The 26,485-nt window shown below is 45.7% G+C and overlaps 1 protein-coding gene across 1 annotated transcript; it reads right to left on the bottom strand.

Moving 5' to 3' along the window:
* Nucleotides 1–671: 671 nt before the first annotated feature.
* On the bottom strand, nt 672–25,445 carry LOC104264218 (dual specificity protein phosphatase 13). Its single transcript, XM_059821521.1, has 4 exons — nt 25,144–25,445; nt 4,274–4,481; nt 2,930–3,150; nt 672–1,782 (listed from the first exon to the last, which is right to left on the bottom strand). Exons 2-4 carry the CDS (start codon nt 4,432–4,434, stop codon nt 1,556–1,558), a joined length of 609 nt encoding a protein of 202 aa, XP_059677504.1. The 5' UTR covers nt 4,435–4,481; nt 25,144–25,445; the 3' UTR covers nt 672–1,555.
* Nucleotides 25,446–26,485: the final 1,040 nt, after the last annotated feature.

The raw sequence follows: 26,485 nt of genomic DNA, 5'->3' as shown, positions 1-26,485 counted from the left end.
TGACCTTGCAGAGCAGCCCTGGAGCTCGTGAGCAGGCTTCCTTATGCAGGGAACTAACGCAAAGAAGCACTCCAGCACTGCTCTCCCGCTGCTCAGGGATATCCCACTCACAGGGTTAGTCCAAAGCAAAACCCTCTGAGACGGCCTCGGCGTGAGGGTCAGGTCCTCAGTGCCCAAACGCTCTGCTTTGTCTTCTCGATCCTATAGCCTGGCCCACATGGCAGATGTAGGTATCGCCAAAGAGCATGAGGTCCTGAGTTGTCTGTCCTGAAGGCAGAAATCTGCCTTGTAGACAGCACTGGGAATGGTAAGGAATGTTTTCCCTTGTTGCTGTGCTGTTCTTGAGCGGCCAGCTCACATGGTGGGGAGTATTCATGCCTTTGCATTCCTGACTTTGGTACTAGGAATGCAAACAACTGCCATCCCCGAGCTGGCTTTGTGCTGTGAATGTTTGTCCGCTGGGAACCGAGAGCCAGATGTGCTTCACATAGTTTCCAGGCAGCACTGATCCATCGGATGACAGTAGCTATTGAGTGCTCTTATGGTGGCCCAGAGACACAGAGATGAAAGCCTGATGCTTGTCAGCACCTCCATTGCCGTTCCTGTGTCCCTTCAGTTTTCACTTGAGTCCCCTCACAAAAGCAAATGCCACAGAACACGATGTTGCAATGTTCATGACCTTTATTTTTGAGAAAGAAAATCCCAAGTTTTATAATGTTGAACTGTCAGACTAATTTGGGATACGTTGAACTTTGTTGTCAAATGCTTTCCTGCACCCACTCCCACTGCCCACGCAGCTGTTTGGAGCCTCAGCTGGGAACCCACCTTCCTCTTCAGGAGCATTTTCCACAGCATCTCCTGGATGAATTTTACTAGGGAAGATGAACAACATTTGAATGCCCTCTCAAACAAAGGTATTTTCACGGAAGAAAAAAAAGACCATCTGATGAACAGTCAAAGGGAAAACACTATGAGAGACCTCGAATAATTTCTTCAAGAGTGGCTTGTGTTGTTTCCCAGCTGCTCTGCCTTTAAACAGCCTCTTACCCCCAACTCAGGGGCTCCACCAGTTGTAAAAGCAAGAACTAACCAGTGCCAGATTCAAGTCTCAAAATACAAACCATTTTAGATACAGGGAGCAAAGGGGTGAGGGGCTGGTTCATAGGAAAACTTCTAAGCGTTATTGTAGCATAAATAATATGGCATCTTTCACCTCAAATAGCCTAACACTTCATAAAGTGATATGAGCTTCACTAGTTGCTGAAACACAGCTATTTCTGAAGTGGAACCTGATATCTTTTTTTTTTTTTTTAAACCAGCAGAGAGCAATGTTTTAAGGTGGAGAGTGAAGGATACAATATACAATGAATGGGTTATTCATAAGTATAATCTAGGAGGGCTTTGCAAAATGGAAAGATCAAGTAAAATCTACTTTTAGTAATAGCATGCATTCTGGTGTATCATAAACTTGCATCCTTAGTTTACAAATGCAATTCATTTTAAGAGATACAGGAAACTCAGTATTTTGTTCTCTCTCTCTTTCAGCAGTACTCTCCTATCGCTCTTTGGTAGCAGATGCTCTGGTTCCTTTCCTCTCTTCATTTAGTTTAATGTCCAAGTCCCGGAGCTGGCTGAGGAACCCTGAATTTGGGCAGATGTCTCTGTGAGCACTCACTGTTTTCAGAGCATCCACGAGTGTCATGTTTTCATGGATCATTAAAAAGGCAAGCACTAAAGATGCAGAGCGGCTCACCCCCATGGCACAATGAACAAACACCTTACCTGCAGAAAAAAAGAGGCACAGCAAGGTGAGTGGGCTTTAGCATTTCTAAAGTGAGAAAGACACCCGGAAGGACAAAAACTACTAGAAACAAGTTGGGAAACAAAGGAGACAATTAGTAGATACTCAGGTTTTCAGGGAGGGTTAGCATGACACCATGCCATACATCTCAGGCAAGGTGGTATTTCATACTGACCGCATGCATCTAACTTAGGCCTCAGATTAAAATAGTTGAAATTTTCTGTGAAGGAGAAGCTTTCTGTGACTAAACTTGTTAGTATAATTTTCTGTGGAAAAAAACCCAGTTTTGGCAGAAAATTTTGGCCCGGTCCTGACTGTGATCACTGACAAGTCCCATAAACTCTGTAGGATAGTCTGCCTGTAAAAATGGACTCATAATTTACTGTATCTCAGCAGCCCAGTGTGAGCTATAACTGGGGATTTAATAAAGCACTCCAGTGAAAGCAGCAGATCTCGCAGCCAGTCAGAGTCGGAGCAAACTCTGGAACAAATGGAAATTATGATAACTAGGCCATAATCCAAACTCTGCTGACAAGAATTCAGCAGGCTGTGGGTCAGGCTCGTAGTTTTTGACTTAGTTCATTAACTTCTGCTGCTTCTCTAGCTTAATAGACAGTCTGAATAAAGCTCCAATTCTGCGAAGCACTTAAGCATGTGAAGCATTTAAGCCAGCGCTGAAGTGCCACTGCTCCCAGCTGAGTGCATCGGGAGTGGGAGCAGGGCTGCGGTATGCCAGGCAGGATCGCCGGGCTGGAGCCCGTGCTGGTGCGTGAGGGGTGCGAGGTGCGGATCCTGCCGGTTCCTCAGGATGCGCCCATGGGGGAGCACCTGCAGTGCCCTAACCTCTGCCCTTCCCTCTTGCTCTGCTCCTGGAGTTGGCCCTTCCTCCCACCGTGCTGGGCTTGGGGCAGCCAGCCTTCCCCAGCCCCGGGGGACCTGGCCTTGACCGTCTTCTCTGCAGCGCGTGGCATGGGCGCCCTTCTCCCATCCTCTGCGCGGCAGTTCTGCGTGTGCCTTCTCGAACCATATGCTGAATCTGAGCTTTGCTGGCTGCCTGTTACTGCAAGGAGAAGCCATTTGGCTCATGTTGAAACTTCCTCCTAAAGCTTCTCTTTGCCTCCCTCTTACCTCCTGAAGTGTTTAAGGCTTTGCCTATGAAATTGGCAGCATCGTAGAAGAAGATACTTAAATCAAAGGCAGGATCATCAAATGCTTCTACTCCGTAGTACTCTATTTGCAGATCTTCGTAATATTTGGCTCCTGTGTTGATGCTATATGGCCCATCTGCTGCATTAAGGATATGAGTAATGTTGAGGCTTTGAAGAGTAGTTTTGCTCCTAGCAGCCCACCTGTTGAAAGACGTGAAGGGCTCACTGGCAACACTCCTAACATTCTGCTAAAATAGCATGGTTTAAAGTTAGTGCCTGCTCCCGCTAGGGAAGGATGCAGGAACTGCAGCTTGCTTACAGAGTAGCAAATTTTGAGAAGCCCATAGTGCTTTGTGCATGAAAAATGTGATACGGTGTTGTGGAGGCAGCAAGAGCACAGACTTGCTGCTGGGATACTGTTAGTTAAGCAAATGCCTCCCAGCAGTTAATCCCCGGGAACACGGCTTATTGTATAAAGCGATCAAGATTTCCCTTTAAATAGTTGTTTAGCAAGTTCTAGAGCTAATCTCACATTCATAGCGTGCGTGGGTCGCAAGGGCGAGAACCCACACAGATGCAGCAGCACCTCATTCCTGGTTCGAACATGAAGCAGCTGCATCATGCTCACCAGCCAGGTTCTCCCCACTTCCCACCATAAACTGGGACTGAAGTTATTCCACGAAACTGTGATCCTTAACTGCTGTATTCATGAGGAGGAGAAGTTGGGAAAAATGAGCTGATGATCTATGTAATGTGCAGTAATCCAAATAGAAGAAAATAGCAATAAATAGAAGTGGTCATAAGAGTAAGGTATTTGCGTGAAAATTCCTGTTTGATATTTTCAGTTTTACCATCTTTGAAAGAAAGTTTGAATTTGGACTGGCAAAAGCCCTACCGTATAATTCATTTGGGTCCTCCTCCACCTGGCTCTTGATCCTGCTACTCCTATTTGAGTGTGAGGGCTACTGTGCTCATCTGCTGCCTTAGAGCAGTTTCCAGGGCAGATAACGCATCTCAGAGAGGACACCAATTTGGGATGGGTTCTTTAAGGACTTTTGTCTAGAATACAAATAATTCTTGCTCTGCCCAATCCACTGTGGTTCACAGAATATAGCAAACCCAACTCAGACACACTGTGAGTAAGTCACCATTTTGTATGTCATGTTTTTCATTACATCCAAACTCCTATGTTATCAGTTTCGGAAGCCTGTATCGCAAAAACGTTCCTGCAGACCCAAAAGCTGCTCCCCAGTGTATCACACCCCTTCCTCCTCCTCCTCCCAGGGACCAATAACAGCTAAATGATAGGACTATATGTTCTTACGCATCTCCCAGGTAAATATTTGGCCAGACTTGGTCCACATGATTATCAGACCCTCCTCTGAACCAAAAGAGCCTCTGGAGGTCTGATAGCGCTGGTGTTTCATAGGAGGCTCTGCTCCCTGCACTGCTAGTCGGAGGTGAAGAGTCTCTGGTGTGAGGCATCTTGCTCCTCTCTTGCACGCACTGGGGCTATATCAGAGACAGCTTTTCTGAAATGAATTAAGAGGAAATTTTCATACAGAAATAATATTCCCTAGAAAGTAGTCCTATTCATTACCTTCCAAATAGCATTACATTATTATAACTAGTGTGTGCAGCAGGGCCTGCAGGTGTTGCTAAAAGCATCCAGAGAGCAGGACTGACTCTGTGGTAGGACTCTACAGGCATGTAATTCGTCCCCTGAGAAAGCAGCAGCATAAGACGGTATGATTTAATTTCTTGTCAAGTAACGCTGTTGAAAAAGAACATCCTGTGCCACCCGAACGCAGCACTGGCTGAACCTTGTAGGTGCAGGTATTATTTCTGTTACTGTAGTGCTGATGAGTGTATGCAGGAAAGCTCCAGTACTTGATGTTGGAGAGTTACCAAAGTGTTTGTGCACACTTGGTTCTGGTTAGTTAAAACTGGAAGTTTTTGAAAGAATGAATCATTGGACTGACTTATACTTACAAAGCTTCTAGGGCCAAGGTAGAAATCTTAGGATGTGTATGTAAGACATATGCATATGGTGTATGTGTATACGTATATAAAATGTATGTGCGTACAATTTTCTTTCATTTATAGGGATGTAAACACACGTATACACATGCATATACATGCATGTATACATATGAATGGATTTTCACATGCATATATACATATCTATATATATGTACATTTATAAATAGAAATTGAGAGAATTTGAACTAGTTTTTTCTATCTCTCAGGTGAGTACCCCTGAACACTCAGCTACACTGGTATACTTGTGTCTGTCTGTCTCATTCTCTCCTCTGGGAGCTGTTCCATTTTGTATAAATAATGTGATAGCTATTTGTCTCCAGAGAGAGGCTGTTTCTCTCATCTGAGGGGTAGGGTACTTACCTGGGATGTGAGAAAAAAAAGCATCTGAATTTTGGGAAATTATAGAGCTGTAAATTCTGGCTTTGTTGTCCTGTTGAGAATCCCATCTAGGACTGGCTCCCTCACAGATCCTGCAGTGGAATATGGGCATCCATTTTGCAATGTTGTTTGCTGGTTTAGACCCAAGAAAGCTCGGGCCAGCCAGTTCAGCCTGATGCAGAGCTCAGCTGAGTGCAAGAGCTCAAAGATATCCAAGCAGTCCCTTCTCTGAGACTTCAGGAGCATTTCTTCTGCTAGGATCTCATTATCCTGAATTGCTGTTCTCAGCACCAGAGAACATCATTGATGAGATTTGTTTGGTTGCTTGTTGGTATTAAAGCCATAATCAATGTGGGAGCCACACCAGAACTCTTCCCAAAGTGAGGTGGCTGGTGTTTATTCTGTTGTGGCATCAGCTTTCACTCTAACGCCTTTGGAAGTCATCTAGTCTGTCCCCTGCCACACAACAGCAGCAGCCAGATGGATGTTGCTCCTAAAGCAACAACCACAACTTTGTCCAAACATCCAGGTACGTTATTTTTAACAGTGTAGGCTGATTCGGGGAATAAGCAGAAAGCAAGGGAGAATACCTTGTTGCTTATGGAAAAAGAAGTAGAGATGATGCAAGGCATATTATGGAACACACCACATATATATTTCTGTGACCTCAGCCTAAATTTGCTTCCCCTGCCCCCATCTCCCTCCTCCCCCCCACAAACATTAAGAGCAGTTATAGCTTTTTGCATGTTCCAATAAAAAGGAAGTCTCCCTAGGGTAACTACTTAATAAGCAAAATATGAAAAGCACAATAAAAATGATGGGAGAGATGGAAAAAAAGCTGACTGGTTTTACTTTTAATGATGAAGAAAAAGAACTGCAGGGAAGTAGAGAGGAGTATAGGGATAAAAGCCTACGAATTTTTCAGGGCAGATAACGTAACACCAAGAGCTTTGGTAAAAGAGTATGTTGTGCAATCCCAGCGCAGATTAGCATGAAGAATAGCACAGAAAAAAATATTGTGCATCGCCCTACAAGTTTTACTGCCTTGTGAAAGCTATGCACTGTGCTCAAGAGCTACTGCCAGCATTGTCATGATGACCTGTTTGTACTTTCACCGACACAGAAGGTTAAGCTGAAGCAGTAAAAGGAAATCAAGAAAAAGATAATACAGCTTCTACATCAGGAGATTCATAAGACCACAGGCTCATTTTCAAGGAGCGTGGCTGACTCTCAATCACTGCAGATGTTCAAAGGCTGAAGTTGTGGAGGTAACCAGATGGATACTAAACTTTCAGTTCTCCTAGCCCCCACTGCTTTAAACTTCTGTTGTAGCCTGTCAGCTAGTTACAGTAATGGAAACGATTAGCAGAGAGAGGGATAGAGATGATTAGCAGAGAGAATTACATTGCGAGGCCTCTTGTTCAAGACCTGACTTTGAGGAGGTTCTCCGAGAACGGAGTCGTTTTGGTGCCGGTGAAACTTAGCAGGCGACTCCAGCCTTTGCAGCCAGGGAGGTGCTTTGCAACAGAGCTCCCTTTCATACAGTGATCCTCTTTCCAAAAAATATGTCAACATCGTTTGCTTCACATGACTAATGCCAGACAAGCGAGCTCCTCGCGTCAACATGAAGCAGAGCTCCTCCCAAGCACACCGCTCCATCCTGCGCTGCGCTGGCCTTGAAATTGAATTGCTCTGCGGGGCCTTCGGGGTAAGCTTGGAAATAGCTATACCAGATGATTGGACTAATGAGCAAAGTAATACGCATTTTTTAATTGAAGGCCAGGGACTTTGCTGAGGGTTTCCCCCCACCCCTTCTACTTTGAGATACTGCAAAGCTAGCAAAAGCACTGCCACTGATTACATTTCTCTAAGCTTCTCCCTCTGGGTGGCTCCCAGAAGCTGCTCTAGTTGGAGACAGCCAGTGACTGCAGGAGGGCAGGAGCTCCTGTAACTGGGAAAAAAATTTTCTGCCTTACAAGGTCAATAATGTTTTCTGCAGAGATCTAGACCATGCAAGTTGGATAGGGTTACTTTTCTTTTAAACTGTAGCCTGGAAACACCTAAAGACAATCTCCTTAGATTCTTTCTATCTTTCTTTCTCTCCCATTTTGTTTTCCTGGTTAAAAACAAAACAACAGCAACAAAAAAAAGCGCCTTCTTCCTATAGGAGACATTTGAGACTGGATAGCGATTTTAAGGGCAATCCAGATGTATTAACCTCCTTGCTTCCCTGGGAGAATACAAGGTAGCACAAGTTTTAAAACTGTTCTGTCATTGAGCATCAGCTCCCAGACACCCAGAGCACGGGGGCACACCCCAAATGGCCGGGGCCTGCTTGCCGGCGCATCTGAGCTGTGGAGCCCGAGTCGCAGAGGCTTGGACTTGGGGGGCGGCCGGGAGAGGCGCCCCGGAGGCAGAGCACCGGGCACTGCCGAGCCGCAGGGAGCGCCCCGGAAGGGCGGCGGGTGACGCCGCTGTTTGCACGCGGCTGGGTGCAGTTGCCAAGGGACTTGGTCATTCCAGGACCTCGTCTACAACAACCTAGCTGAGCTTTGTACCTCCCTGATATTATCCAGCCACTTGAGTACTGCAGTCTGCAAGGCTTTTTTTTTTTTTTTTTTCCTTTTTCTACACTGGAAACAATTGCCGTTTTCCACTGAAGATTTTTCTGGCAAAGAAAAGAAAAAAAAACACCACCCCCACTGACTTGAATTGGCTAAAGCATTTAACAGATTTGTGTTGCATTTGCAAATTCCAGTCAAAGAAAACTCGGCAAAGTGCTGGAAAAAACGCAAACTGCCAGTATTGTAGAGTTGTAATAGTTCATTTTGTTATTTCCAAAAAAATCACCATTTCCATTTTTCTAGTCAAAGTTACTTTTGTTTGGAATTTCACTTTAGCATTGCATAAAATCTTTTAAAATATTAAAACAAGATGAAGTGGCTTGTTCCTAGTTGAGAAAAACATGTTTTGTTTAACTAAAAATGAACACAAACTGAGCAACCACTTACTCACCTAGCCCTCATTTGCATTTCTGCAACAGGGAGAAAGCCTCTTTGCCATTTTGCCGTGGTTGTTACCTTTTGTCCTAAAGACTGAACTGAGCTGTAGAGATCAAATGATTCTCTGAAGACCCAAGAGGAGTCTGTGGCAGGGCATTAGTTGGGCCCCAAGTCATCTTTCCTCTATCCCTTTTGCTAGCACCTTCCTAGCTGGCACAGTTCTGCTTGTGGTTATGACGGTAACCCGGATGGGGACAGGTGTCTTTCAATAACAAGGTCTTACATGAGATTATTGCTAGCCTCGGGCGGGCACAGCAGGGCACTGATTTTGGCTGGACCTGTGGTTACTACAATAACACAAACACTAGATAACAATAACATGATACAGAAAGCTCCTGCAGCCAAATAACCTAAATTCCCTGAATCAAAACCAGACAAACTAAATGGTTCAAAATACCAAAGCATGAGATCAGAATATAATTCATGTGGAAAAAAAGAACAACAAAGCCACCTCTCAATGCATTTGAAATTGCTCTCTACTCTATTTTTCTTCTCTTTTCTCTGAGCAAGCATCTCTACAACCATCTTTTACACTCCTTCCTCTTTTCTCTCAGGTAGTGCTTAACACTACGGCTCTTTGTCCTCCTGATGGAAAAATCCAGATGGAAAGAAGTGTGGTTCACAGGGAAATGATCATGTAAGTGGAATTAATCTTTCAGATACTGTAATGTGAAATCTGATCTTCCTTTTTGTTAAGACGACCCAATCTGTGTCTCTACATTTTGGCCAGAATCTGATACTAAGAGAACCCAGGAGTCTCTTGAGGTAGAGCTGAAAGCCTCGTGTGCAGGAACAGGCACATTTAAAAGCAATAGCAAAGTTAAAACAGCCAGATGGGAACCTAGCAGGCAACCGAGAGGGGAACTCTCTGTTTTCCTTGCAAGCCTACAGGGGCTTGTTTGCAGGAATTAGAATCTCTCACCAGCAGTTCACTGCAGCTCTAATACCAAGTGGTATTGAAAATGAGAAGCAGGTTATGGCTGATGGTTTAAATGAGGCACCTATGGGAATTTAGAAATGAGATCCTGGACTCGTCTCGGTGTAGACCGCGCACATGGCAGAGCAATATTGCTTTCTTGGCTGACTGCATCATATATTATGGCCTTTTATTTTGCCCACACTCAAACAGTGGGGAACAGTAGAAGTTCATTGCTCCTGCTTGCTGTTTAAACCCTGATCTGCCTCACCAGAGGCAGCGCTCCTGAATAATGGAAAGCAGAATCGGTCCCTCAGCCTCAGTGCGGGTATGTGTTCAATGCAGCACTGTATTAATACCATTGCCATTATTCCGGAGTGAAGAGAAAAGCAGAATGTACAATTAAAGCTCTGTTTGGTTCAGTTTTTAAGAGAATTTACTACCTGGGAAAGATGCCAGATCGAGGGCTCTGGAAAACACAGCCCTCTCTTTAACCGCAGCATCGGGAAGGAGCGGGAGCAGCCCTGCAAGCCTCCTCCACGGCTACCCCCTCAGCTCAGCTCGGCTCGCAGATGCCCTACGCCGGCAGCCGTGTTTTACTGGGTGGGAGAAAATCTGAGTCTTCACACCTCTTCATTGCTTGGTCTCCCTCCTGACACCTCCGTTCGCATCCGGCCTGGCGCATTTATGATGGGGCCCTCCGACTCCTCCAAACTGAGCTGGAAGGTACCAACTTCTGCTTGCGAGGAGCCTGAGCTGGGCAGGAGAGCAAAAGGCTTCTTCCTCTGTAAGCCTTCAGGTCCCTGCACAGGGCTGCCCGTGGGACTGGAGGGACTGCTGCAGGGCAGAGACAGCCCCACGGGAGCTGGGAGCACCTGGGGGTGGCAGGGACACGCGAGGCTGTTTCAGGAGTGGGAGCAGTCAAAGGGCAGGGCACGTGAGGGTCACCAGCCTCAGCCAGGCATTCGGAGAGCCAGGAGAGCCCACGGCGGTGAGGCAGGTCCCAGGTGAAGTGGGAAGTCAAGGGGATGCCTGGCCAGGCACGAGTGGAGCTGTGAGGTGGTGCAGGTGGAGATGTAGCCCAAGTGTCTCAGCTCAGATGGGCTCCTGGGTGAGGTGGGGAGCCCCAGCGAAGCCTCCCACTGCTTGCTCTCACACAGCTCCCTTCCAGCAGCCTTATCCCAGGTCACATAGCCACCGCTGTCCTTGGACAAGGCAAGCCCCCAGGAGGGGCAGAGCTCGCGGAACCGGGGTCATGGCCCTGCCAGCAGGATTCAGGCTAGTGGGGGAGCTTCATCTGTGCCCTGCTGGTTTTTGGGGAGAGGATGTTATTGCAACCTCATGGAAGTGCTGGAGAGCATTTCCTTTCCTTTGCAGTGTAACTGATCTGCACATGTTTTCCCAAGAACGTATCTTTCCAAGGGGGGAGAACCTCCGTGCTGCCTCCAGCCCCCCAGCCCCAGCCTGCCTCCCCCAGGCCTCCTGTTTAAGAGCCACTCAGCCGAGGAAGAGGCACCTGCCCATGCCTGGAGCTAATCCTGCAGGAAAGGGTGCTTGGAGAATGGGGGCGGCAGATGGAAAAACGGGGAGTCCTGCTTGTGGTGACACGCCATAGCTGTGGCAGGACGACAGCTTTTACATCTGCAGCTTTCAGATTCAAAGGAGATAAAAAAAGAAGTATTACCTTAGCAGCTGGCATCTCTGAGCTATTCAATGCACCATCCCCAGCAAGACAGCGCTGCCCTCCACAGGCTCCCACCATAATTTCCGACTCGGCTGTGGATATCTGTCAAGCCGAGGGTGGTGCTTTCCCCTTTAATTCTCTTCTGGGGCACTCCTGTCCAGGGTACCACTGCTAGGAATTAAAAAACCTCAAAAACTACGGTTTTTCTTGACACATCTCGACTACATTCATGCTTCTCCCCAAATTGAAATAGCTGTAGTTTTAAGTCCTGCTGCCAGCAGCCATAACTGTGCTATATGCTATAATCAGGAGAGCACACAGTCACCATGCAGCTAACTGCTTCTAATAGTAGAAACTTCACTCTAATCTTATATAATGCCAGTAATGGAGCAGAGAGGCTGTGGCTTGTGAGGAGCTTAGACAGAAAGCTTCCTTGGGCAGCCTGTGCCCTGAGGGCAGAGGAGCTCCAGCAAGAGCAAGAAAAACAAAGTGACCTTGATATTGGTAACAGTTCAGTGAGTGCTGTCACAGCCAGTGCTGTGCTGAGATTTCATCAGTGTCACAGGCTGTCGATAGATGTAAGTTATGGGTCGTTCTGATACAATTGATGTCAAAGAGACCAGACTCTCAGAGAGGGTGAAAAAAAATGTCTTGCAAGCTTCAGGAAAGTCAAACAAGGATGTTAATATATTGCTATTAAAAGGGGCTCCAAAGCACTTGCCCTTCTGCAGGCAGTATGGATTTATGTGACTGTGGATTAAAGGCGGGGGGGAGGTGGATCTCCTTGATTTACTCCTCAAATTATTTTTGTCTGACTGCTGCTGTCAATACAAAATTGACAATGCTGTCAAGCTTGCAAGATTTCAGAATATTTGAAGGCACGAGTAAAGGGGTTTTGATATTCCTCAGTCCTTCGGCAGGGCTATCTTTGAGCTGTCTGTCTCTCCCTGCACTTTTTATGCAAGCAGTGAAGTGCTCTCCTTGCCTTGCCTTGCTTGAAAGGGTACGTACGAAAAAGGCACCTTTTTCTAAGGTTGACAAAGCTGTACAGACTCTTTGCAGTGGACTCAAGAGCAAAAAGACTTCAAAATTCTACAGTGGAAGATCTATTTTGGCACTTAAGTGTTTTCAGGCACGTCGTAGAGCTTTCAAGGGACACTCTCAGCTTTGTTGGGCCAGAGTTTTTTTCTTTAGATTTAATTGCTGACTTGAAAATCATGATTTGTTTTTTGATTAAGTCATCTTTTAAGTAGGGTGATTGTCTGTCACAAAGGAATTGACCACTGAAGAGGTGCATGAGAACAACTAAGAGGTGATATTAAGACCTAGAACTGGGGTTTACTTTCTCTTGCAAACTTTTGATTATGTGTTTGATGAGTATTTGCTCCTAATTTCTTATCTTGAATTTGAAGACATAAAACTGGGGGTGGTCTTCCTGTTGTTCCTCCCTGGTATGGGGGTACCAGGTAAACCAAAGTGAACCAGGGGCTGCCTAGTCAGGGGGTATGGGTAAAGCAGCATGTGCAGCCACCTCTCCGGGATGCGATGGATGAGGGGCCAACGGCAGGGGGGACACGCTTGCTGCTGTATGGAATGTCCAGTCCCAGGGTCACTGGGAGAGCGTGTCTTGCTATTTGCTGGCTGGTGGGAAGGAGTTTCCCCCCACCAGGCCCTGCTGTGCTGTCTCTGCGAGGAGCTGGCTGCGCAGTGCTGCCCCACTCCCCAGGTACCATGTTGATGCCGCCTGAGTCTTGCAGCTGGTCAGGAGCAAGGGTTGCTATGTGCCAGCAAGTTTTTGGAGGGTCCTTTTGCCTTCATCTTGTCAGGTTTTATGCTGTTGTTTTTCTGATGCTGTTTCCTGCTGAGGCTTGGCATGGACTGTAGATTGATGCCAAAGCTGGTAGAGTGATGGAGGGAGGAAGAGCCTCCAGCAAAGCAGCAGCCTCATGGCTCCCAGGAGGGGTGAGTCAAGCACAGGTAGCGGGGAGGGGTGTACCCTTGCTGGAGGTTGTGCCTGCTGGAGGCGGTTTGTAACAGACAGTTTGGGAACAGGCTGCAAATGTAACAGCCCATTTTCCCAAAGCAAGCCTCAGTGCCTCCAGCACAGCCCTGGGAAGGCTGTCCTTTGCTTGGGAAAGTTGCTGTGAGCAGGAATACATTAAGGCCTGCGAGCTTCTCAGGTACAATGGTAATGGGAGCCACCCGTGAGCTATAAATAGCATTAACATTCCTTCTCTCCAATGCCTGCCATCCCAAGCAGTCATTTTTGCTGGTGCTGGTGAAAACGAACAAAGGTTTGAACAGCTTTTATTTATGTTCTCTTTGCAGGCTGGAATTTTGTGAATAGTTTTTCTTACTGGCTGTGATTTTTTACTTTATTTTAAGGGAAAATATTGGCATTTTCTCCTTTTGGATTTTTTCTTTTTTTAATTATCATATATCATTGTCATATTTTTAGCACAACTATTTTGGAAAAGCTATTGTGACGGAAGAGTGGGGATCACAATTAGTCATTTACAAAGGACCTCTGTGTGATTGCAGGAAAATGGGGGAAAAAAACCCCCAGGAACCAAAATTTAGTCTTATATAAATCTTACATACATTTTTAACAAAATACTGAAAATGTCTTGTTTTAAAATTAAGCAAATAATGCAAGGTGTTTTGGCATGATTTGTGGTGTTTACATGGAGAGATCAGACAGAAATAGTTGCTGCAGTAGAAGGAAAATCTTTACATGCCTATCAGACAAGATCTTCCTGCGGTTTCATAGGAAACAAAGATGTCTTTTGTCACGGAGCTATGAAGACCAGAGAGCAAAACCGGCAAAAAAGACTCTTCAAAATATTTAGGCTACACTTGATGAAGTCCTGTTATAAAATGATAAAGCTTCACATGTTATGCAACTCTCCTTGGCTGTTACAGGCATTCAAGAAACACAAGGTCTACAAAACAGTCATTTTACTCTGGGATAACCACTGAACCACTGCTACTAGATCAACTGGTAGAGCTGGAATAGTTAGGCAAGCTTTCAAATATGCAAGAAGGCCTATATTTTTTTCCAATTATGCCAACTGATCTAATTATAGACTGCCTTTGCTGACAACCTTGCCTTAGACCAGCACAGCAACACTGCTGTTACTGAAACGCTGTGATTTTTCATATTGCCAGAAGATGGCAGAAGAAAGCAATCTTGAATGATTTAAAAATGCACAGTATAGTCATGACTGGCATTTAAAGGGAGCTGTTACTGATATACAAGAAACTTGCACTGGTTGGATGGAAGAAAAAAGTGAAACATACTGGATGAATTAAATTGGTATTGACCTGAGTGTATACATCAAAATGATTTACACTGTATCCTTTTCCATGCAGGTTTTCTGTATAAGAGAAGCCTGTAACAGTGCTCACTTTTCCTACGCACAGTGCAGTTTGGCCTGGTTTTGCTCCACTGGCAAAATCTGGTTGCACAAACCAGTCGAGGACATAATGCAATCACCCGAAGTAAAAAGCAGGGTACTTCTTTTTGTCTTTTATTCTCTCTCTTTCCAAATGTGTTTATCTTCCCTTTCCCAGTTCCTCCAGTCATAATAGGAAAAGAGCCAAGATACTGCAAACATCCCCTCCTCCAGCCTCCAGGGAGAGAGGGAGGCGCGAGGGGCAGATGCCGGGTGGGAGAACGTGCCTGAGCGCCAACAACCTGTTGTACTGAGCTGCTGGAGTGGGCGGTGGGCTAGCGGTGGTGGTCACCTCAGACAGCATCTCTCCTGCCTGTTCTCCAGGGGAAAACTGACCCTTCAGTCACATGGGTCTGACAGAGGGGACATTTCCACTGCCAGGACTGAGCCTTTCTCAGGAGCTGGCGGGGCTTCAAAAGAGGGCTTAGAGGGAGGAGTCCGTGCTGTTCGTGCTCTCTCCCCAGCTGCTTTCAGTTCAAATACTTTTCTTAAAGGAAATAAACCCTCGACAAGAACGGAAATTGGTTTGGAAAGTGCAATCAGACCGGCTGGGGGCTTTGAGTTAACCAAAGGTGTTACTCCTCCTCCCCATCCAGAGCGATGCTTCCCTTGCATCCTTTTAAAAGACAAAAGAAAGCTGAAGAAAACTTGCGAAGGTTACGGGGCATGAGTGAAAATTACCAGGCGCTTATTCAAGGCTAGGAGTTATTTCCGAACGGCAGCCCTGCGCAGACCCTGGGGGGCTCCGGCGGTGGGGCCCCGGCCCCGGTCTCTGTCCCAGTCCCGGTGTCGGTCCCGGCCCCGGTCCCTGTCCCGGTCCCGGCCGCGGCCGCGCCGCCTCTCCCCGCCAGGTGTCCCCGCGACACCGCGCCGGCTGCCGCAGCCGAGGGGAAGCGTGAGGTGGGGCGGGCTCCGGCTCGCCTTTGGCTCGCGTCTGCCGTGAGCCTTCGCGGCTCGTCCGAGGAGGGGGCAAAGCCTCGCGGCCCCGGCGGTCATGCTGGAAACCCCGCGGCAGCGGCCCCCCGAGCCCCCCCCGGGCGCCAGCTGGCCCGGCTCTCCTTCGCCCTTCCTTCGCCCTTCCTTCTCTTCTGTTCCCCACAGCCTGAGCTAACTGATGCCGGAGGCAGGGTGCTTGCTGGGGGGCAGCATCGCGGGGGGGAGGCAATCAGGGAGTGTTGTACTAGGAGCAGCCCTTCTGTCCAGCCTGCAGTAATTAAATCATTATGAGGTTTAGGAAGTAGCCAATCTATTGAAGGCCAAGAGCTGAAAAATACACAGGGGAAGAATCACTCTACAGTTGTCCTGTTTCTTACGCTGTCTTCCCCCAGACTCTGCTCTGGGCTGATGGAGAATGATGGACTAGCCAGACCTTCAGGTCTGACCTGCCTTGGCACCTTTTGCACCTGTCTTATGGATGAGGTGTCCACAATATGCGTTACTAAATATCAAATTATCTAACATGGGCACCAAACACCCAGCATCTGCCTCCCAGGCTGGGAGTACATTTGTCACTGAACCGAGATTCATTTCACAGTGGCAGCGAGGAGGAGGATGACAAGGGATCAAGAGGGAAGAAGCAAGAGAAAAATGTACAAAGCAACTTCCAACTGTTGTGACAATGAGGAAAAACAACTGATGATACGGATGCCCATCGCCTGGGCTGGAACACCCTCGCCCCATGAGATGATGCCAACACAGACCCCAGTGCCCTCACACCTTCCCCCTCCGGATTCTGATCTTACTTGGCTTTTTAAGGTATTGTTTCTTATATTGCTTTTTTTGGCAAAATGACTTCGTTCCCAGCTTGGTTCTGCGGTTAGCAGCAGAATCAGCTTCATCTTGTGAGGAAAGCGAGTGATGGAAGCTCTGCGGCTGCTGGCAACACCGCAAGAGTATTGCCAGCATCCAGGAGCTTTCTTTTGCCCGTTAGCTGCCCACCTCTGAGTTACGTGGTCCCACCTGCTATTCAGAAGTAGATTAAGCTTTCCTGAAAATGAATAGGTTTAACAGAGCACAAAATGACTTTGAATCTGCCTTGTCCAGGATATCCTACAACTTGGGTCCTTTTGCCAGGCTTCCAGCAACTGATCATCTAGGTCAAAGCAGCTCCAGGGTAGGCTTAATCCTGCTGTGGACATGAGGTGAGCAAGCACATACCCTTTACACGTTGAGGTTTTAGTGGGTATGTGCGTACGGGGGAAAGAACACTCTGTAGACGTCTGTTCCCCTTCCATGCTTGAAAGGAAAATCCTGCCCTTTCAGCACTGAAGCATTAACTTCAAATATCAATTTGTTATCTTTTTTTAGTGAAGACAATAGTGAGAAACCATTCAGCACAGGTAGTTTATCCCCAGAACAAAGGCAAATTCAGGGCTATCCAGGAATTTGAAAGCTCTGGGTAGAAGGGATTTTCTATTTCTGTTCTACTGGGTGAGAGGTATATACCTGAGTTTTCTATTTCTGTTCTATTGAGCAAGGTGTATATACCTGAGAGGGAACAAGCATACGCGCAGGTCACCTCAGACGGGAGTAAGCTCCTGCACAGGTGACATAATCGCGGTTGTGGTGCCAGATCAGGTCTTGAGAGGGCTACACTGAACTCCGCTCTTCTCCTGCCACTTACTCTTGACCATTGCCACAAGTAAGGGCTGAGATTGGGTAGGTCGGTCCTAACCCAGAAAGATCAATCTGGTCTGAAATGCAGGAGCCCAGAGCTAGGTCAGCTCAGTGGGGTCCTTTTCTCTATTTCTGGGACCATCAGACAGAGGAAGGTGGTTACTGACTTGCTGACTATTGGAACAGAAAAACGTGCCATAGAGCTGAGGTGCTTTCTTGTCCTGACTTACTAAATTCCTGTCCCACTTTCTTCGTCCGTGGTGACACCAGACTCTGCTAGGGTCTGCTGATCATGCCTGTCCTGTTTTCTGCCTTCCTAGGGTCATAAAAAATTGTAATTACCAAATAACTCAATCTCATCCCTCTGTTAGTTTAAGCATTCTGTTGATGAATCACAAACTGGGTGACGACAGGCAAGACCTCTATGGTTAAAAAGTCAAACTCCCTCTGCTAGCAGAGGTGCTGGCATGGTGATGAGGCTCTCTTTGCACACACGCAGACTGCCTTCTGGCCAGTTAAATCTCCTCCAGGCAGGATGCTGCATCTTGACTTTACAGCTCCTCTACGTGCCTACACATGCTTTCACAGCAGGATCTATTAGCACCAACCAGCCCACCTTGCAGAGATCTGAAAGCATGCCACCTTTTGGCATAAGAATGCAGCCTGTACCCCTAGAGAAAATAAAGACAAAATCCTGGCCAAAGAGGGAACCATGAAACAGCGCTAAGGTTATGACTTCTTAAATGTTTATCTTCAGTCCGTACTTGATGCCTGGATATGACCAGTCTCTTACAGAAACCTGAGGCATGAGCTGCAGGACAGAGGATGTGCAAGGCCTCACCATTCCCCACTCGCAACTTCTGTGGCTGAGAATTTCATGCAGTGTCTCTTCCTAAGCCCTTCAGATCTGAACTTTAAGTATGGTAGATACAGCTGCGCTTCTTTTTATTTCTAAAAAGAATGGCTTTCCCTTTTTACTGTTTGCATTTTGTCATACTGCTTTGGTTCACTCACTGTTTTCCTGAGTTTGGTAAAGAAGGTGTCTGTGAAAACAAGAATGGAAAAAAAGAAAATTATCAAAGCCTTTTTTTTATGTATATAGGGGAGAGATTTTTCAAAGGCAGAAAGGGGAGTCTATCAGGTTATGCACCTAAGTAATATTTATGCCCTTCAAAATCTTTCGCTTACAGTGCTTAATGGGTCTGTGCAAATCCATTGCCAGAAGAGGTAATTGACCATTTTTATAGAAGGATCAGTAACAAAAACACTCCAGGCTATTGTTCTAGAAATCAAAAAAAAATTTGGAATTATGGAAAGAATATGTTTCAGGGCATCAGCCAGCCTCTCCTGAAACTATGCAAATTCACTTGGTGAAAACAACAGCAGACACAATGAAATGAGTTGTATATGAAGAACTGAGATCTCAAATGTGATATTATGCAGAAGGTAAAGAGTCTGTACTAGATAAGTAACAGCTCAATGTGTTATCAAGGGTGCACTTTGATTTTGATGAATGTTAAAAGAACCTTTAGCCTTGAAAATAAAGAGGATAATTTCTCTCTAGGCAATGGCTGTTCACGGAAGTCATAAAATAAGAGCACTGGAGCCCTAATTTTATAGTGCTTTTTAAATGATTTTCAAATGGTCCAGCTGCTTTGTGCCACAATAACACAAGGCAGAGATATTTACACCGGCGATAACAAGCATGCATCAGCCTGCCCGAGCTGCTCTCCACAGGCAGCCTGCGTTAGGCGAAACACACATGGAAAGCTGATACTTGCCAAGGCGGATTGATCACAATTACACCGTGGCTGGAATGATCCTTGGAAGTCGCTTTTTCCACCAGACAACTTGATTGTTTTTCTTGTCTGCGTCTCGCCTGCAAAGCACGGGATGCATGCAGCCGGCGATGCTGGTTCTATTTTGACACTTGAAAGCCTGCCAGCTCTGTGTGCCTCTTAGGCCATACCGTCCTTGGCAGACTTCTCTTTTTGGAAATAGGAGGGTGAATTCAGCCCTGGGTTGCACCACTGTTTTTTGGTGGGAGTTTCCCCAAGGATTAATTTGGCCCCAATATTGGTGTTCCAATGTTGCACTGCGTAATCTTGTACAGAAATGCATGTGTGTGGCAAATGAGCTCTGGGCAAATGCTACATCGTTCTGCTGAGATGCTGGAATTGCCACCAGCAACTTCCCCCAGGTATTTTACCTCTGCATGCCTAGGACTTCAGTCTAAACCTACAATTTGTTTGCCAGGACCTGCTCTAAGAGGGGAACTACCCCAGGGTCGTCTAGCTTAGCCGGCCAATTTGGGTAGTTATTTCAAAAGTCTGATTAGTATTTTATCTTTGCAGTCCCCATTCCTTTGTGAGACATGGACAGAAGACAGGGTACTGGGAGAAACCTGTCTTCTGAGCAAGCAGAGTAGGGTTGAAAGACCAGTTCCTTTATGAAATACTCCTGTAAAATTAAAGAACTTGGCTCTTTCTGTGTTCACTAGTGCTAGAGACACAGTAATGTTTGTGTAAAAAGAATTTTGGTGGGAATGGGGAATTCTGAGCATGAAAAGAAGTCTAATTTATGGCTGAAGATTTATGACATTTGCTGTAAATGTCAGCTCCGTAAAGCTAAGATAGAGCTGGGGAGAAGGCATGGTGGGAGGAAGGTACCTCTGGAAAGTCCCCGGCCATTGAGCGTCTATTGTCATCAGGGTGGGAAAATTCTGTTCCCCATCTGGGTGACTTCTTATATGTGTTGGACTACAACATTTCTCTCCCTTTTCATTTGCTGATCCCAATGCAGCAAAAGTATTCTCCTGGAGAAGCTGGCGGCTCGTGGCTTAGACAGGTGCACTCTTCACTGGTAAAAAACTGTCTGGACGGCCGAGCCCCGAGAGTTGTGGTGAATGGAGTCAAATCCAGTTGGCAGCCGGTCACAAGCGGAGTCCCCCAGGGCTCAGTTTTGGGGCCGGTCTTGTTTAATATATTTGTCGATGATCTGGACGAGGGGATTGAGTGCTCCCTCAGCAAGTTTGCAGACGACAGCAAGTTGGGCGGGAGTGTTGATCTGCTTGAGGGTAGGAAGGCTCTGGACAGGCTGGATGGATGGGCTGAGGCCAACTGTATGAGGTTCAACAAGGCCAAGTGCCGGGTCCTGCACTTGGGTCACAACAACCTCATGCAACGCTACAGACTTGGGGATGAGTGGCTGGAAAGCTGCCCCACAGAAAAGGACCTGCGGGTGTTGGTCAACAGCCGGCTGAATATGAGCCAGCAGTGTGCCCAGGTGGCCAAGAAGGCCAATGGCATCCTGGCCTGTATCAGAAACAGTGTGGCCAGCAGGAGCAGGGAGGTGATCGTGCCACTGTACTCGGCGCTGGTGAGGCCGCACCTCGAATGCTGTGTTCAGTTTTGGGCCCCTCACTACAAGAAGGACATTGAGGTGCTGGAGCGTGTCCAGAGAAGGGCGACGAAACTGGTGAGGGGTCTGGAGCACAAGTCTGATGAGGAGCAGCTGAGGGAACTGGGATTGTTTAGCCTGGAGAAGAGGAGGCTGAGGGGAGACCTTATCGTTCTCTACAACTACCTGAAAGGAGGTTGCAGAGAGGTGGGTGTTGGTCTCTTCTCCCAAGTGACAAGCGACAGGACAAGAGGAAATGGCCTCAAGTTGTGCCAGGTTGTTACTGAGAGAGTGGTGGAGCACTGGAAGAGGCTGCCCAGGGAGGTGGTGGAGTCACCATCACTGGAGTTGTTCAAGGAACGTGTGGACGTGGCATTGTGGGACATGGTTTAGTGGGCACGGTGGTGTTGGGTTGATGGTTGGTCTTGATGATCTTACAGTTCTTTTCCAACCCTAGTGATTCTGTGATTCTGTGTGATTCTGTGAAAACAGGTTAGAATCTTTTTATATCCAGGGATATCCTTAAGAGCTTTAACTTTAAACAGGAGCCTATTTTCTCTTGGAGTTGTTTTATGAGTTTTAATGAGCGGAATGGACAACAAACAGGGAACGTATCCTAGAGGAGTATCATCTAGCACATTTGTTGCCTCCATCTAACCAAATGACTGAGGAGTGATGAGCATACGAAATTCAGAAACCTTCTACCCCCTAAACAGAGAGGAAAGATAGGTTTGATGCCAAAGCTTTAGGTCACGTTCCTTTCATCTTTATCTCATATTCAGATTGTCTGTCTGACGTTTCTCCCTGTCACTTTGATCTTTTTTTAATTTCATAAGAGTTTGGAGTTTACATAGGTGTATACTGTATCTCAGTTCAATACGTAAATCCTGCAGCTTGATGAAATTGCTCGCTACTGGATAACTCTTTGGATAGCGTTGCCTAGACGAAAGTGGCAGAAGATCATAAGGTAAGCCAGCACAAGGGAAGCAGATCTGCTTTTTCTAAGAATACAGGGAACAAAGATTTTCCCTTCAAAATAGAAATGAATACATGTAAGTGCTGTTCCAGGCTGCACGGAATAGTGCCATGGTCACAGATTGCATAAGTTTGTACTTCTGCCTCACTTGCATCTCATCTCCGAGAGATCCAATTTACAGCAGCTGAGATAAAGTAGCCTCCAGGGTATTACATTCATCCCTTTCATAAATCAAGAACCACTTTTTGTTACTAGAGATCTGAGTCCAGAAAGAGAGGAAAACACATGGCATTAGGCTTTGTAAATGGCCAGTTGGCATGTCTCTACGATAGCTCCTTGCAGCTTTTGGCTGATTCTCAAACCAGAAAGTAACAATTTTTGTGTTGTGTATTCTGATGAATCAATACAGAAAAACTTAAAAAATCAGTGGTTTCTGACTGAGAACTCAGAACTTTCTCCCCACTCACTAAAATACAGCATCGTTCCCTTTTATAATTGCTTTTTTTTTTCTCTCCTGCTACAGAAGATACACTCTGATGATTACCAGTAGACCACGGGTGATCCTTGCTACTGATTTGGACATAGTTTTGTTGGTTACTCCTAATCTTTCAGGATCCTGCTGTCCTCCCACCTGCCAAGGGAGACAATGTCTGTAAGTGGATAATTAAGCTTACTCAAGCGGTTGATTGAGGTTTAGTCAATGCTGCTAAAGCAATTTGTGATCGCTTAATGAAAGTGCTGCGTAAGAGCAGTGGTTTACCACCAGGAGAGGCACTCTCCATTTGGTCTTGTGAATGCACTTAGAGGCGCTACAGAAATGTGCACCAAGATGAAAGTCGATCAAGTCCTCTGCAGGTATTCCATAATAATGCATTTCCTGGCCATAGAAAGTTTGGTCTCCTTTGCTTCCCCATGCAAAATGTACTGCATTCAGTGCATGGGTGACACCAAGCCTCTTCAGGTCTTCCTTGTTATGGGCTATGGAGCTTTGGAGGAGAATCATGTACGAAAGCTCATGACAAAAAGCAACTCAAGGTATCTTGTTGCCTTGTAATGTATTCCTGTCTGTAAAGCCCAGTGCCCACCACACTTCGAGACATGTTTTCTAAGAAAGGGTAAGGTAGTAAAAGAAAGATAAAAGGTTGTGATTTCCGAATATATTCAAAATATATGTGGAAAATGCAGAATTCCAATTTATTTAACTTCTGCAAAGACAGCTTCCTGCCTGTAGCTTCCTGTAGATTTAACAGGTGTTACAGGCTCCAGTTGACTACAAAGGCATTGGGAATTACTGGCCCAAACACCGTAAAAAAAAATCACTTTGGGAGGTAGCTCTGGTCCTCCTATAGTTGGACTTGAAATATGTATGCTGAAAGAACACACTCGGGTTTTAGCATAGCCTGTAACCATTTTGCCTCAGCCTGTAACTGTACAATATTTCTTTGCTGGAGTGGTATTAGCCTTGCTAATCTGGCTAAACTCCAGTTGATAAGCCTGCCTGCTTAAGATCAGCATGAAGTTTGATTTCTGCAGGATATTTTGCATCCTGTGCCCTCAGCTGCTTATTATGTAGCACTTCAAAAAAATATTTTACCTTTCAACCCAAAGGGTCTTGGCCCTGGCCTTGCATATCAGCAATGGCTGATAGCCAGACAAATATTTAATAATCAGCTTGTTGACCACTTCAAAGTCCTCCAGGATGAAAGACAACATGTAAAGTTAGCCATCCCTACTTTATTTTATGAGAGATATTTAACTTGTTTAAAGAGGCTGGCCATCAAATTTCTGATAAAGTCATAAGGAGAAATATTTCTGATAGAATATAGCATTATTTCTAGATTGATCTTTGATTTCCAAGTAGCTCCTCAGAAACTGCACATAACTGGTACCACAGAAACAAGCAGTGACAATTTATGGTTACTGCTTCGGGTTATTTTAGCTCTGGCACAAGTCCTGATGCTGGCACGGGTTTGCTCAGTAACAGAACCATCCTCTGTTTATTGACTTTGATGAGTATTGGGTTGGGCTCTAAATGCAAATACTCTCTCTATTCCCCATTGCCACCTCAGGAAGATCCCATGAAACCTTATTCTCAGGTGTTGTTCACATTTGTCTTATTGATGTTGGCAGAATAAAGAAAATTCCATCTATAGCACTTGATAAAGTTCCAGTTTCACTGATTTCAGGCTGTAACTCTGTATTTAAGCTCAATATTAGCAATCAGCTGTTGCATTAGCAAACAAACCTCCTTACATTTTTATTCCTGTTAGCTGAATGTTCTCAAAGTTCATCTTTTCCTTTCTGCATGTACACACTGTTGTTATCTATACATTTTTTCCCACCATTCTTTTTTTTTCCCCAAGAGACAGAATGTGATTGAAAATAAACATGCAAGAATAATATGGAGCACATATACCCACAGGCATTAAAAGGAGGTATTAAAACTGCTCTTAGAAGAATGTCTGAAATCAAATGATGGTGTTAAGACAATACCATTTCAGTGATTTTTATAGTCTTAGATCTTTGCTTTTACTACCTGTTGGGCTCAATTCTGCAAATCCTTATTTCTCCAAATGGTTCTAATAAAGTAAAAAAGTTAATTTCCAAGTATAGTACGATGTTTAACTGGAAAGGCAAAGGTTGGTTTCCCACTCTCGTCACCAAGGGAGAAGTTCAGGGAAGTACTGCATGTTGTGCTGGCTTCTGTCTTTCCACAGCTGGGGCCAGACCAGGACAACCGTGTTTCTGGGTGCCCACCAGCGGGCAGCCACCCTTTGTGCATAGGGCTCATCTGTAGGGTGTCACGCTCCTGGTTAGAAATGCGGTGAGATTAGGAAGCAGGCTGCAATTTGTAAAACCAAGTTTTGTAAATCCTGATTATTTCCCCAACGTCATCTAGCTCATTTTTAGGCCTTGCTTTTTCACAGCTAAAAGAATGCCCACTTTTAGCTGTAATCAACAGACAATTAGCCAAAGGATCATTAGTTCCTCCTGCTTCTCTCATTTAGGAATTATTGTAATTGTAATTTCCAGATATTTCAACAAGTTTGCAACCTGCTGCTGGTGGGAAGAACTTGTTTTGGCATAACATTGGGCACTAGGCGTGTTGAGTGCAGATGACTGCATGCTTTTTCCATGCTCCAGAGTGAAACAACCATCCACACAAATTTGAGAAATAAACAGTGAAGTCTGCTGTCATTAAGAATATCAGTATTTTTTTTGTCAGAAATTTCAACTGCAAATCAAGTTGTCATACAAACAGCAAAAATCAGAATACTTTTTTTATGTGAAAATTTCCATTCTAGTTAAAATGAAACTGAAAAAGGTAAAAAACAATCATAGTTCCATTTTAAGGCTACCCAGGATCATGAGTCTCTCTTGTGCTTTATATGGTAAATGTTGCAGCATTTATAAAATCTATATGTTGAATAATTATAAAATAATGCAAAACAATAGTCTTATTCTCTTTTTAATTAATTTTATTCTGCTCTGTAGGTCCTTTCTTTAGTGGATAGTCCTTTTGCTTTCTTCTATGCTAATCTTAAGCCTGTTTTAAGGCAAGGAAGTTTAACAACGCTTACTAAATAAAGTAGTTGGACAGCATATGTTAACAAGTACTGTATTCCCCAGCCCTTCAGAACAGCTCAGCCTCAAATAACACTTACATATTGCCTATGTAGAGATTAGGCCACTCTTCACCCACGTGATTTAATTCCACCTTGCAGCTCTCCAAAATATCTGGCAGTTCCTGGGCAGAGGGAGTGCCGGGCTCAGAGCATTCCTGGGCTGACGGGGTCTGACTGTCTTCAGGCGCTGACCCCTTTGGTGACCAAACGTAGGTTTAGGCAGGGGAGAGCCAGCTGGAGGCCGCTGCTGCAGAATCCACAGGGGTTTTTTTTGCTGATGTGTGCTCTTTGCTGCTGCTTGATGTTCCCAAGCAGGTGGCTGTCTCTAAATACAGCACGCGCCTTGACGCCTCCCCGGATTAGCTCAGCATTACATCCCTGATGGCACGGGGAGCAGCCACAAAAATGAAAATTCTGCATTAAGCGAATCTTATGCAAAGAAAACGCTACTGCCCTCCCCACGTAAGCTATATTGATGTGCCTGCCAGCATAGAGCTTTCCCTGTGAAAGAAATGTCGGTCAACACAACTGAGATGCAGTCCCAAATGCCTCATGTGACCCAGTTCTAATAATAAGCTACCAGGAAAGAGGGGACAGATTATCTTAGGGGTGAGTTCAAAATAAAGACCATGAGAGCAGCTGTCCTGGGCCTTACCAAAGGTCCATCGAGCCCACTATCCTGCGCCTGACTGTGGCTGTAAGTGGATGCCTACAGAAAATAAGAACACACAAGCATGAATTATATTGCTTTCTAACACTCTCCCAGCTTCCAGCTGGCTGGAGCTCATGACTTCCAGATCTGGATGGAGTTTCTAAGTATTTGGTAACCCTGAATAGATTTCTGTCCCATAAAATTTTCCAGTCACCCCTTGAACATTTATAGGCTTTTACCTATGCCTGCAGCATCCTGTGGCAAAGCGTTACACAGCTCACCTAAACGCCCTCTTGTTTCAGACCTGGCTTCTGCCGGCTTCATCTGATGCCCTCGGTTCTTGTACTGGAAAATAAAATCAAGGGAAGTTTCCACTGGAATTTTACATGGCTCCCTTCAGGTGACACTGTGGTTTTGTGATTACTTTAAGCAGATTTAACTCTGCCACAGCTGTAGCTGGGACAGTCCCTTTCACTGTGCTCTCTGCTGACAGACACACACTCACAGCCTTTGCTGAGATGGCACTAGCCCTCATGACCCACTTGGTAAGGTGGCTCAGGAATTGGATCTAGATGAAAATTGCTCTCAAAAGAACAAGAAGCTGGTTTTCAGATCCTCTTCAGAGGAGGTCTAACTCTTCTTTCTGGCATAGTGCTTTCCCACGGGAGAAGCTCACTCCTGAACCATATGCACTCTGCTGTGGGCTTTGTCAGATGCATTCTTCAGCTA

This window comes from Gavia stellata, chromosome 9, assembly GCF_030936135.1.
Source record: "Gavia stellata isolate bGavSte3 chromosome 9, bGavSte3.hap2, whole genome shotgun sequence".
Classification (NCBI taxonomy): Eukaryota; Metazoa; Chordata; class Aves; order Gaviiformes; family Gaviidae; genus Gavia; species Gavia stellata.
This window is presented reverse-complemented; position numbering and strand designations above follow the sequence as displayed.